Raw genomic sequence first — 14,634 nt, forward strand, 5'->3', positions numbered from 1 at the left:
TTTTTTCACTACGGACCGGCTTCATATAAGATATCATTTCACGGACCAATGGGGGATTTATAATAAAGTAACTACAGAATGGCAAATCAGTGTGAATCTTGAGCTTTTTTGCTGTAATGAGACGGTATAGGAGACAGTGACACCTGAAGAGTTTTGGAATTGTAATTGCTCTTGTAGCGATCTGTAATTATTTATTCTTTCTGTGCGGCCTGGCAATAAATGACCCACGGACCGGTACCAGTCCACGGCCCGAAGGTGGGAGACCACCGCATTAGGGAACATGACCTTCGAATTCGTAGAATTGGGTTCTAATGTTTTAGCTTTATTGAATTTGTTATGATCGTCAGACGTTCTTAAACATTCACGGTTTCTCAGAGCAAGCTGTCTGATTTAATGAAGTAGTGAACAAAAATTTGTACCAGGTGAAAAGCCCTTGGTGTGGCACAGTGGGGCAGCAGGATGGATCTTGGGGGCCTTGCAAAGGTTAAGGGCACCATGTTTTTAAGAATATATCAAATTCATAGAGACACAGAGACCAAAATTTACCTCAAATTGTCAGAAACTATGCCAATACTATGTGTAAGTCTGTAAAAATCAATTTTACACAGCTGTAACATGCTGAGGGCGGCACGGCACGGTGGCTCGGTAGGTAGCTCTGTCGCCTCACAGCATGAAGGTCCTGGGTTCGATCCCCAGGCGGGGCGGTCCGTGTCCTTTCTGTGCTGAGTTTGCATGTGGGTTTCCTCCGGGAGCTCCGGTTTCTTCCCACAGTCCAAAAACATGCAGTCAGGTTAATTGGAGACACTAAATTGCCCTATAGGTGAATGTGTGTGTATGTGTGTGTGTGTGCCCTGCGATGGAATGGCGCCCCGTCCAGGGTGTTACTGTGAAAAGCTGGGATAGGCTCCAGCACCCGCCCCCCCCTAATTAGATAAGCAGAAAGTGAGTGAGAGAGTGTAACAAGCTGTTACAATTGAGTAGGTCATGTCATGTGACTACGCCGTCTTTATGATGGTTGGCCTCACAGTTGGATCAGCTTTCTCCACTGTCTCGCCTCTATCAATGCAGTCCACATGGTGATCTTGTCAATCCGGCTCATTCTTGGTTTTCTTCGTCTTCTAAGTCGTTCCACAAGTCCTTCTTGTGGTTCAGTAGCTCCTATTGTAGCTATCCTATTGTGTTCTGGCCATCTCGCAAACCTGCTCAGTGGTGATCATCTCCCTCCGTGAAACTTAGTAGGAGCTAATGCTTAATGGTTAGCACAGTGGTTAAGGTACTGGACTTGTAATGACAAGGTTGCTGGTTCAAGCTCTGCCACCGCCAAGTTGCCACTATTGGCCCCTGCCCCTTAACCCTCAATTGCTCAAATTGAATTCAGTCGTAATTGTATGTCGCTTTGGATTAAAATTGTCTGCTAAATGCCACAAATGTTAATGATGCTAAAGCTCTCGCTCTTTCATGGTGTTACTTTACATACTATACTCCTAAAAAGTCCCCATTCGTCAAGGCAATATGCATCATTAAGTAACCAGAGAAGTCATGTCAGCACTGGCGTTTTAAAAACATTACTAGAATTAGAGTTGGAGTCCTAGCGAGTTAGCTAACATCCCACCGACGGTCTGTGATCTGCCTCCTTTAATTTTGAGCTCCTATTGATCTTTAGAGTCTGAATAACACAAATTGTCAGCATCACGCTTCAAAGGTTTGACTGAAAGTTAGCGACGGGGCCGTTTTTATACCCTTATTAATGAGTCTTATTGCCTCAGAAGTTGTGATATGTGCACAGCTGGCCGTGGGACGAGAGCTGTGACAGAAGCGTGAATGCGCTGATGGCCTGTCATATCGCTCCTGCGGCGCTCAAGACGTGATTCATCCTCGCTAACCGCTCCTGACACGAAGCCACGTCAGTCGAGGCACGTCTCCGCGCCCGGGCGTGGGCGGTAAACATCCTGTGTCCACTTCTACCCCGCGCCGTCCTCGGAGAGACGGTAAATGGCTCGGACGCGGAGTCCGGCCACTCGGACCGGGTGACGGCTCAAAAGTGCATCTCTATTTATCCTTTCGGTCAAATATCCATTAGTTCCATTATAGATCTAAAAAAGACGGAAGGACTCGAGCGCGGCTGGATCGAAACTCACAAACAAATTCATCATTGCCTATTTTAGTCCATTAGGTGCACTTTGTGCTTCGATATTTCAGATTTAAAAGCTAATTTGGTGCCGAGCAAATGCAGAATCATATTGAGGAGCAGCAGCAGTCACCAGACAGAGCAGGACGAGTCTGTCGGGGACGTTTCGTTGATATCGGGGCCGTGCACTGGATCATCTAATTTAACGAATTGGTTTTTATTAGTTTTCCTTTTTGTAGCTAATCGGATAAATTGTGTGCCGAACAACATCCTGAGAGCAAAAATAGCTCTGAACTGTCTGATCTGATCACCAGCAGCATGATTAGCATTTAATGCATCCTGGCACACAGTTCCGACTTCTTCTGCTTTTCGGCAGTGATTTTTCGCCTCTTGTTGCCCGAATCTTTGATCACTCAAGCAAATGTCACGGTGGTACCGTGTACTTTACTGGCTGGTATCTAAAGAGCTAATCAAAAAAAACTATTTGATCACAAATCAGATACTAATCAGATTCCTTCCCACAGTCCAATCCTGGAGGGAAACTCACTGTCCATGTTATCAGCTCCACTTACCATAATAGAAGCACTTTGTAGTTTACAATTACTGACTGTAGTCCATCTGTTCCTCTAAATACCTTTTTTAACCTGCTTTCATGCTGTTCTTCAATAGTCAGGACCCCCACAGAGCAGGTATTATTTAGGTGGTGGATCATTCGCACTGAAGTGACACTGACATGGTGGTGGTGTTAGTCGGTCCACCTTGTAGATGTAAAGTCAGAGACGATCGCTCATCTATTGCTGCTGTTTGAGTCGGTCATCTTCTAGACCTTTATCAGTGGTCACAGGACGCTGCCCACGGGGCGCTGTTGGCTGGATGTTTTTGGTTGGTGGACTATTCTCAGTCCAGCAGTGACAGTGAGGTGTTTAAAAACTCCAGCAGCGCTGCTGTGTCTGATCCACTCATACCAGCACAACACACACTAACACACCACCACCATGTCAGTGTCGCTGCAGTGCTGACAATGATCCACCACCTAAATAATACCTGCTCTGTGGTGGTCCTGTGGGGGTCCTGACCATTGAAGAACAGCATGAAAGGGAGCTAACAAAGCAAGCAAAGAAACAGATGGACTACAGTCAGTAATTGTAGAACTACAAAGTGCTTCTATATGATAAGTGGAGCTGATTATATATATATATATGCCCCTGGAGCTGAGAGGGTTAAGGGCCTTGCTCAACAACGTCTGCATACCAGAGTTGGGATGTGAACTCTCAACCTTTCAACTGATAGCCCAAAGTTCTACCCACTAGGCTACCACTGTTCAGTCAGAGCTGAAACCAGACTTTGTTAAAAGAAGCTGATATCCTCACTGTGAATCTCTAACCACTGTTTTACGTTTTATTTTCTGTTCCTTTACCCTCACAGGTGCTGAACTTTTCGGCCTTTTCAACTATCCGAATGGGCAGCAGCACCCGCGGAAGTACTACACGGTGAAAGTGCCCCTGCGGGTCCAGGCCGGCGAGGAAGGCAGCTGCTCCATCGAGGCCCACTGGCTGGACCACATGACGCAGCATTTTAACAGTGGAGCCTCGCTGGTCGATGGCTACTTCAACCTGGGCAAAGACGACGGTGAGATTCCATTAGTGCATTACAGAGGATCGATGGATACACGCAGTACAGATACAGATTCTATTAGGTACAGCCAAACAAAACACACTACAGAAATAGAAGAAGGAACACCAGAGGTAACTGGGATTTTAAACTGGGCAGTACACTATAGGGTCAGAGATGTTTGGACGCCACTTTTACTTGGGTTCAAGTGTTGCAGACACTTCATATTAGTTCATACCTGTGGTTTCAGAAAGAGATCATCGTCAAAGGTCAGAATATTACGTATTATATAGTATAAATACACCAAGAGTGCAGCTATACACTTTTACATTGACACACACACAAACACATACACCGACCAGGCATAACATCATGCACTATGGGGAAAAGGCAAGCCGGCGGAGGCAGTGCGATGTTCTGCTGGGAAATCTTTGGTCCTGCCATCCATGTGGATGTTACTTTGACACGTACCACCTACCTAAGCATCGTTGCAGACCATGTCCGCCCTTACATGGAAACGCTATTCTCTGATGGCTGTGGCCTCTTTCAGCACGAAGCAGAAATGCTTCAGGAACAGTTTGAGGAGCACAACAACGAGTTTGAGGTGTTGACTTGGCCTCCAAATTCCCCAGATCTCAATTCGATCGAGCGTCTGTGGGATGTGCTGGACAAACGAGTCCGATCCATGGAGGCCCCACCTCGCAACTTACAGGAGCATCTTGGTGCCAGATACCTTAGCACACCTTCAGGGATCTAGTGGAGTCCATGCCTCGACGGGTCAGCAAAAGGGGGACCAGCACAACATTAGGAAGGTGGTCATAATGTTATGCCTGATCAGTGTACATGATTCCAGACTCCTAAAGTGAGCCATACGGTTTCAATCTTGTCTGCCTGCCATCACTCCCATTGGCTGCGTCTCCAATAAGGTTGCTATTGCGCAGACCACAGGAGGCGCTGTGGACTAATCTAGATAGCGGCTATCTAGCTTGTTTAATACACTAATTGCCACAAAGCAGAAATGCTTCAGGAACGGTTTGAGGAGCACAACAATGAGTTTGAGGTGTCGACTTGGCTTCCAAATTGCCCAGATCTCAATCCGATCGAGCATCTGTGGGACGTGCTGTACAAACAAGTCCGATCCATGGAGGCCCCACCTCACAACTTACAGGAGTTAAAGGATCTGCTGCTGACATCTTGGTGCCAGATACCACAGCACACCTTCAGGGGTCTAATGGAGTCCATGCCTTGACGGGTCAGCAAAAGGGGGACCAACACAATATTAAGAAGGTGGTCATAATGGTATGCCTGATCGGTGTACATGATTCCAGACTCCTTAAGTGAGCCATACAGTTTCAATCCCACCTGCCTGCCTTCACTCCCATTGGTTGCGTCTTCATTAAGGTTGCTATTGCGCAGACCACAGGAGGCGCTGCATACTAATGTACACATCGGCTATCTACGTCGCTTGTTTAATACACCTATTGCTTTCTGAGAGTCTGAATTAGATTGTGTCAAATCGATGTTCATAAAGTTTAGCCAGTCAACAACCCCCCAACACCCAAACTGTTGTTTCTACCTTTTTTTTTTATGGTGGTCCAAATATTAATTAGGAGGCTCGGACAAACCCCAATACCCCCCTTCCATAATTCAAACCATGAATACACCCCATATACACACCATATTTGCCCGTCTAAATGATTTAAGTGAAAACAAAACAACTACAAGAGGCGAATCAGGAAGCGAAAGCGTGAAGTCGGCTAATCAGAGGCTGAAATCTGTGTGTAAAATGAAAACGCTCGAGGGTAAGCGGACCAATTACTGACGAAGGACACGTTTGTCCCCGAGTCAAACACATGAAGCGAAAGTGAAGATAAAGGAGGTGTTTAAAGAGTCCCGCTGAGTTTTGGAGCCGGTGAGATCACAGCACCGAGAGGGTCCGATTTATTTCTACTCGTTTAATTAGAGAAGGTAAAAATGCATCCATCATCAAACCACAGATCACACAGTCCTCTAAATTTAGCTCCGAATTCCTGTTGAGAGAATCTCTCCGCTGTGCCTTCTCCATCATCATCACACTCCTACAGTGAGGAACTACAGCCGCGCTCAAAAGTTTACATACACTTAGAGGAACTCCATCTCCGTTATTTCTGCAGCTACAGAAAACATTTGTGACTGTATGATTCAACCGAGGTGGCACGGTGGTGCAGTGGATAGCACTGTCACTTCACAGCAAGAAGGGTCCGGGTTCGATTCCCCAGCAGGGCAGACAGAGTCCTTTCTGTGTGGAGTTTGCATGTTCTCCCTGCTCCGGTTTTCTCCAACAATTCCAAAGACATGCAGTCAGGCCAACTGGAAATATTACATATAATTGGACAATTTTGTATCTCCTGTGGGAGGAAACCGGAGCTCCCGGAGGAAACCCACACAGACACGGGGAGAACATACAAACTCCACACAGAAAGGACCCGCCTGGGGATCGAACCCAGGACCTTCTTGCTGTGAGGCGACAGTGCTACCCACTGAGCCACCGTGTCGCCCGAGTGTAAATATGAGTGTGTGTGTGTATATATCTGGCAACCTGTCCGTGGTGTTTTCTACCTTTCACCCAATGAATCAGACCCACCATGACACTGACCAGGACAATTTTTATCAACCACTTCATTCTGGTCAGGGTCACGGCAGGTCCAGTTCCACCAAAAATCACTGGGCACAAGGCAGGGCGCCGATCCATCGCAGGGTTTCGACCACTCTCTTTGGTGCTCTTATAAATAGGACTAGTTTGACCTTTAGGAGACACCTTTATCCAAACGACTTACAGTACTGTGACAGTATACAGTCTGAGCGATTGAGAGCTAAGGGCCTTGCTCGAGGGCCCAACAGTTTAAAGGACAATGTGGTCTGATGTTATCCAAGAACCACAAAAAAACACCTACAATACAACGTGCAATTTAGCCTAGCGGTTAAGGTACTGGACTAATAAGCAGAAGGTTGCTGGTTCAAACCCCACCACTGCCAGGTTGTCACTTACAGTACTGTGCCAGCGACTTACAGTACTGTTACAGTATATAGTCTGAGCAATTGAGGGTTAAGGGCCTTGCTCAAGGGCCCAACAGTTTAAAGAACAGTGCAGTCAGATGCTATCCAAGAACCACAAAAAAACACCCACAATAAAACAGTGTAGCCTAGCAGTTAAGGTACTGGACTAGTGAACAGAAGGTTGCTGGTTCAAACCCCACCACTGCCAGGTTGTCACTGTTGCCCTTGAGCAAGGCCCTTAACCCTGAATGGCTTAGATTGTAAGTCGCTTTGGATAAAAGTGTCTGTTAAATGCCGAAAATGTAAATGTCATGACAGATTTGCCCCTCACAAATGTACGTAAATCTTTGACTGTACCAACCAAAATCCCTCCGATTTAATAAGAGGATACGCCCGGATCATCTCCCATATACACTAAGAGGAGAACGATACCCAAAGGATTCTGGGAAGGCAGCATGGCCCACATCTCATTCCGCCGCCTGAATGCTAAGGATGTATATCGTCTCCGATCTGAGTTTCCACAGGCGCTTCTGAGATGAGCTCGGCGATGGATTATGACTTCCTGATGGATTCCTCTGGACCGTGGAGGCTTTTGATTGTCGATGTCGGCGTGTCGTTTTGCTCCACTGCTCCTCTCAATTCGTCTCAGAGTCTCCGAGTCCACCCTGCCGGAGACTTGTTTACCGCTAGTGTTCTTCTCGCTCGTATCTGCGAATGTCACACTGACGCGTCCACGCTTTTATAGTGATAGAGTTGTAAATTGTGTTTTAAAAACGCTCGATATGTCACGCGTGCATCGATATTTGTGCGAATAAACAAACAAAAGCACAGCGAGTGGTAAAAAATATGACGGTTACGGTGGGAGCGAATGTCTGATGCTGCTAGTGAAAATGCTTCTCATTTGTAATTTTCTTGAATTTAATTAATGTTTTCATTACATTTTATGTAATTAGTGCAACAATTTGAGCAGAAAATGTTAAATCCTTAGCTTATTTAGTGTCTTTAACAAGCAAGTAAGCATATTTGTGAAAGTGACCACATGAATTCTTGTCCGTTGAAGCGGATGATCAGACAGTTTTGAGCAGATGGATTACTTTACAGCACTGCCAGGTCCAACCTGAAGAGAGCCATCAAAGACGCAAAAGCAGCGTACAGGCTGAAGATTGAGGGCCATTTCAGTGATGGCAACCCCCGGCATGCATGGGAAGGCATCCACCACCTCACAAACTACAAAGGCAATAAAAACACAATCACCAGTAGCAGTGACTCACTAGTGGAGGAACTGAATTATTTCTTTGCACGCTTTGAGGGGGTTGCAGTGGAGGAAGCAGAGAACAGGACAGCACCACTGCAAACTGCTGACAGCCTAGCACTTACTGTGAGTACAGAGGATGTCAGGAGAGTGCTCCGCAGTGTGAACCCCAGGAAAGCGACCGGCCCAGACGGAATTTCAGGGAGGGTACTTAAGGACTGTGCATATCAACTGGCAGAGGTGTTCAAAAACATCTTCAACCTCTCTCTGTCCCACTGCACTGTCCCTAAATGTTTCAAGTCTGCCACCATTGTGCCTCTTCCAAAGAAAGCCACAATCAACAGCCTGAACGACTTCAGACCGGTGGCTCTCACCTCCACGGTGATGAAGTGCTTTGAAAAACTGGTTCTGAAGCACATACAGTCTTCACTCCCGCCCACCCTGGACCAACATCAGTTTGCCTACAAAGGCAACAGGTCAACAGAAGACGCCATCAACACTGCTCTCCACGTGGCACTGACTCACCTGGAACATCAGGGAACATATGTGAGGATGCTGTTCGTGGATTTCAGCTCTGCGTTTAATACAGTTATTCCCAGCAGACTGGTATCCAAGCTGCTAAACCTGGGTGTCAGCCAGCACACATGCAGGTGGATTGAGGACTTTTTAACAAACCGCCCACAGTCTGTTAGGATGGGGGCCCATCTCTCCCCTGTTCTGACACTGAGTACTGGAGTTCCACAGGGCTGTGTGCTGAGCCCTCTTCTTTACTCCCTCTACACCCATGACTGTACACCAACCCACAGCACAAACTCAATCATCAAGTTTGCAGATGACACCACTGTAATTGGATTAATACAGAATGGAGATGAGTCTGCCTACAGGGAAGAAGTCCTCAAACTGTTTGAATGGTGCTCCATTAACAACCTGGCACTCAACACCTCTAAAACAAAAGAAATGGTCATCAGCTTCAGGAGACAGAGAGAGGAACCTACACCCTTAGACATCGGAGGAAACACAGTAGAGAGAGTGTCTAATTTCAAATTCCTAGGCACACACATCTCCCAGGACCTCACATGGACCACCAACACCACCTCTCTAGTGAAAAAAGCACAGAAGCGGCTCTACTTTTTAAGGACACTAAGAAAGGCCAACCTGTCCAAGCAGCTACTGGTGTCCTTCTATTGCAGCACGGTGGAAAGCATACTCACCCATGGCATTCTGGTGTGGTATGCCAGCTGCTCTGAGGCTGACAAGAAGGCTCTTCAGAGGGTAATCAAATCAGCTCAGAGAACCATCAACACTGAGCTGCCTTCACTAGAGAACATTTACAAAACCCGATGCCTGCGTCGGGCCACAAACATCATAAAGGACTCATTTCACCCTTGTTGCAACCTGTTCTCCTTGTTGCCCTCTGGTAGGCGCTATAGGAGTATCAAGGCCCGTACTTCCAGACTCCTGAAAAGCTTTTACCCCTCCGCCATAAAAACACTAAACTATCAAACTTTACATCCTAGGAAATAATGTGCAATTTATAGAGACCGTGCAATAACCTTCTTCTTCTTTTCTTTTCTGGAAAGTTCTTAAAACCACACGTTTATTTCTGTATCTAGATGTGTATATGTTTATTTTGTAAATACATGTGTATATATACAGTGTATCACAAAAGTGAGTACACCCCTCACATTTCTGCAAATATTTCATTATATCTTTTCATGGGACAACACTATAGACATGAAACTTGGATATAACTTAGAGTAGTCAGTGTACAACTTGTATAGCAGTGTAGATTTACTGTCTTCTGAAAATAACTCAACACACAGCCATTAATGTCTAAATAGCTGGCAACATAAGTGAGTACACCCCACAGTGAACATGTCCAAATTGTGCCCAAATGTGTCGTTGTCCCTCCCTGGTGTCATGTGTCAAGGTCCCAGGTGTGAATGGGGAGCAGGGCTGTTAAATTTGGTGTTTTGGGTACAATTCTCTCATACTGGCCACTGGATATTCAACATGGCACCTCATGGCAAAGAACTCTCTGAGGATGTGAGAAATAGAATTGTTGCTCTCCACAAAGATGGCCTGGGCTATAAGAAGATTGCTAACACCCTGAAACTGAGCTACAGCATGGTGGCCAAGGTCATACAGCGGTTTTCCAGGACAGGTTCCACTCGGAACAGGCTTCGCTAGGGTCGACCAAAGAAGTTGAGTCCACGTGTTCGGCGTCATATCCAGAGGTTGGCTTTAAAAAATAGACACATGAGTGCTGCCAGCATTGCTGCAGAGGTTGAAGACGTGGGAGGTCAGCCTGTCAGTGCTCAGACCATACGCCGCACACTGCATCAACTCGGTCTGCATGGTCGTCATCCCAGAAGGAAGCTGACGCACAAGAAAGCCAGCAAACAGTTTGCTGAAAACAAGCAGTCCAAGAACATGGATTACTGGAATGCCCTGTGGTCTGACGAGACCAAGATAAACTTGTTTGGCTCAGATGGTGTCCAGCATGTGTGGCGGCGCCCTGGTGAGAAGTACCAAGACAACTGTATCTTGCCTACAGTCAAGCATGGTGGTGGTAGCATCATGGTCTTGGGCTGCATGAGTGTTGCTGGCACTGGGGAGCTGCAGTTCATTGAGGGAAACATTAATTCCAACATGTACTGTGACATTCTGAAACGGAGCATGATCCCCTCCCTTCGAAAACTGGGCCTCATGGCAGTTTTCCAACAGGATAACGACCCCAAACACAACCTCCAAGATGACCAGCTTCCTCAGCAAGGCAGTTAAGGTAAAGGTGATGGACTACACCCAATTGAGCACATGTGGCGCATCCTCAAGTGGAAGGTGGAGGAGTTCAAGGTGTCTAACATCCACCAGCTCCGTGATGTCATCATGGAGGAGTGGAAGAGGATTCCAGTAGCAACCTGTGCAGCTCTGGTGAATTCCATGCCCAGGAGGGTTAAGGCAGTGCTGGATAATAATGGTGGTCACACAAAATATTGACACTTTGGGCACAATTTGGACATGTTCACTGTGGGGTGTACTCACTTATGTTGACAGCCATTTAGACATTAATGGCTGTGTGTTGAGTTATTTTCAGAAGACAGTAAATCTACACTGCTATACAAGCTGTACACTGACTACTCTAAGTTATATCCAAGTTTCATGTCTATAGTGTTGTCCCATAAAAAGATATAATGAAATATTTGCAGAAATGTGAGGGGTGTACTCACTTTTGTGATACACTGTATGTCTGTGTGTACATACATGTACCGTCAAGGAGATGCTCAAAAAATTTCGTTGTGCACTGTGCAATGACAATAAAGGCATTCTATTCTATTCTATTCTATTAGATCTCCTTATTACCGATCAGCCATAACATTAAAACCACCTCCTTGTTTCTACACTCACTGTCCATTTTATCAGCTTCACTTACCATATAGAAGCACTTTGTAGTTCTACAATTACTGACTGTAGTCCATCTGTTTCTCTACATGCTTTGTTAGCTCCCTTTCATGCTGTTCTTCAATGGTCAGGACCCCCACAGGACCCCCACAGAGCAGGTATTATTTAGGTGGTGGATGATTCTCAGCACTGCAGTGACACTGACATGGTGGTGGTGTGTTAGTGTGTGTTGTGCTGGTATGAGTGGATCAGACACAGCAGCGCTGATGGAGTTTTTAAATACCGTGTCCACTCACTGTCCACTCTATTAGACACTCCTACCTAGTTGGTCCACCTTGTAGATGTAAAGTCAGAGACGATCGCTCATCTATTGCTGCTGTTTGAGTCGGTCATCTTCTTGACCTTCATCAGTGGTCACAGGACGCTGCCCACGGGGCGCTGTTGGCTGGATATATTTTTGGTTGGTGGACTATTCTCAGTCCTTGCTTTTAGCTGTGCAGCAACAGTTTAGGGACGGTCCTTTCCTGTTCTAGCATGACTGTGCCCCTGTGCACAAAGCAAGCCCTGATCTCAGCCCCACTAACTAGCTCTGGAATGAACTGGAACACCAATTGAAGCTTTCTTGACCAACATCAGTGCCCAGCCATACAAACGCTGTCACCTGTTGACGGTATAGGCACAAATTCCCACATAAACACTCTAAAGACTTGTGAGAAGCCTTCACACAGAGGTTACTCTAGTTTAAAATGGGGTGTCCAAATACTTTACACAAGCTGTTCTGCTGATTAAATCCCAAACTGGGCACGTCTGGCTAGCATAGAGAAAGCAAGGTAGCGGTGGAAAGGGTAAGTTTAGGATGGCAGGGGCACACGAGTTCGACTCCAATTTACATATTATGAATATTAATTCACACTGGTTCCTTCATTTTAATGCAGATAATTTCCTCTGACATTTGCAACAGTTTCTTTCTGGAATAAAAAACATAATTATTATTCAACAAATAGTATTTCAACGACCTTAAATAACACATTCAGCGGAAAGTAATTATCACCTTGGTACTCGCAGGTCAGAATGACCTGACCCTCATCCGTGTACCTCAAATATGATTGTTCCATTCTCACTAAAGGATACAGAGGTTAATTGGCACCTCAAGGGGAAGCAGGTAGAGAAATCTGCATATCTTATCAAATCTGGAGACGCAGTGCTGGATTTTGGGGATGAAAACAAGATATTCGTCAAGGAGGCATCACAGGAAAGCCACGTGAACCCACGCTGTATCGTTCCTGGTCCATTGAACCTCAAATCACACAGACAACGTGGACTAAAAGGCTCCTGTCGCCTGGGTTCTCTCGCCTCCCTTCCCCCGGCCTCATCAGAAACGGATTAGTATCCACAGCTGTGACACATTCATATGCATAACTATTCACGCTGTTCCTTCTATATTCAGATTCCGTGCAGACACCAGTATTTGGCGTATGAATTTCCAATGAGGTATTATACTCCTCTGAAAGGATTCTCACACATATTTGGCCCGTCTTTGCTTTTCGAGAGGACAAAACAACTGAACGAAGCCGTTCAGGTGAGGCTGAATTTCCCAGGAGAAGAGATACAGGTACTCTAAAGTATATTTGTATACATCACATTCGGAATAGCTATTCACTCTCAAGCAAAGTCCACTCCAGGAATGTTTTCCGTAAAACATGATTACAGAATAGTGACATCATAAATCTTCCTAGTGACCCATCAGCCTTATGTTGGCATCATAAATGAAGGGCCATGTTGAGACGAGCTACTGTAGCTCAAATTGCTGAAGAAGTTAATGCTGGTTCTGATAGAAAGGTGTCAGAATACACAGAGCATCACAGTTTGTTGCGTATGGGGCTGCATAGCCGCAGACCAGTCAGGGTGCCCATGGTGACCCCTGTCCACCATCGAAAGCACCAACAATGGGCACGTGAGCATCGGAACTAGACCACGGAGCAATGGAAGAAGGTGGCCTGGTCTGATGAATCACGTTTTCTTTTACATCATGTGGATGGCCGGGTGCCTGTGCGTCGCTTACCTAGAGGACACACAGCACCAGGATGCATTATGGGAAAAAGGCAAGCCGGCAGAGGCAGTGTGATGCTTTGGGCAATGTTCTGCTGGGAAACCTTGGGTTCTGCCATCCATGTGGATGTTACTTTGACACCTACCACCTACCTAAGCATTGTTGCAGACCATGTCCACGGTATTCCCTGATGGCTGTGGCATCTTTCAGCAGGATGATGTGCCCTGCCTGATCTCAATCCAGTCGAGCATCTGTGGAATGTGCTGGACAAACAAGTCCAATCCATGGAGGCCCCAACTCACAACTTACAGGAGTTAAAGGATCTGCTGCTGACATCTTGGTGCCAGATACCACAGCACACCTTCAGGGGTCTAGTGGAGTCCATGCCTCGACGGGTCAGGGCTGTTTTGGCAGCAAAAGGGGGACCAACACATTATTAGGAAGGTGGTCATAATGTTATGCCTAATCTGTATATATATATATCAGATATGTGGTTTCAGTCCTGTGTCCGTACTCTTGGGGTGTTTTCTTGTTTAAACATTTTATTGATTTCGGGATTATCTGTGTGTATCTGGAGTATTCGGTCAACAAGTGTTTCATGGACAGTGTTATGTACACGTCTCACAGCAGGGGGTCGTTCACCTTTTATTAAGTGTGAGTGTGTCCGACTGGTGTGGCTGATACGGCATCTAGAGAGAACCACTTGATCTCAGGATTCAGGATTCAAGAGGCTTTACTGTCATTTTAGCTCTATACAAGTACTTATTGAAAGAAAACAGCGTTCCTACAGGACCAGGCACAAAACGGAACACAGGGACCAAAGACGAGTACATGGTACTGAGTAAATACCTGTCCTGGTTTTCTGGTTGTGTTTTGGTTTGGGTGTTAATGGTGAGGAATGTTTCCGGTTTGAGTATCCCATATGTCTTTTATGTAGGGGGGTGATCAGTAGCTTAGCGTCCATTGGAAGGAACTTATGGTCTGTTTTTGTTGTGTTTTCGGGGCTTTTCTTCCCAGACTGTCTGTTGGAAATCAAGAAATATGTTAAGAATTATGAATAATCCAGAATAGAGGTAAGCAGACAAACGCAGAGGCAAATCCAAAACATCCATCCAAGAATGGAAGGGAAAACTGGGATTAAAATTTAAAAAGGAA

The 14,634-nt window shown here is 45.9% G+C and overlaps 1 protein-coding gene across 1 annotated transcript in view; it reads left to right on the forward strand.

The window, feature by feature from the left end:
- LOC134300751 (raftlin) overlaps window positions 1–14,634 on the forward strand; it is a 59,051-nt gene that overhangs the window by 18,678 nt on the left and 25,739 nt on the right. The window contains exon 6 of the mRNA XM_062985173.1: window positions 3,554–3,757. Coding sequence (XP_062841243.1) covers window positions 3,554–3,757 — 204 coding nt within the window. The remainder of the gene's footprint in view (window positions 1–3,553; window positions 3,758–14,634) is intronic.

This window comes from Trichomycterus rosablanca, chromosome 23 (genome assembly GCF_030014385.1).
Source record: "Trichomycterus rosablanca isolate fTriRos1 chromosome 23, fTriRos1.hap1, whole genome shotgun sequence".
NCBI classification, from domain to species: Eukaryota; Metazoa; Chordata; class Actinopteri; order Siluriformes; family Trichomycteridae; genus Trichomycterus; species Trichomycterus rosablanca.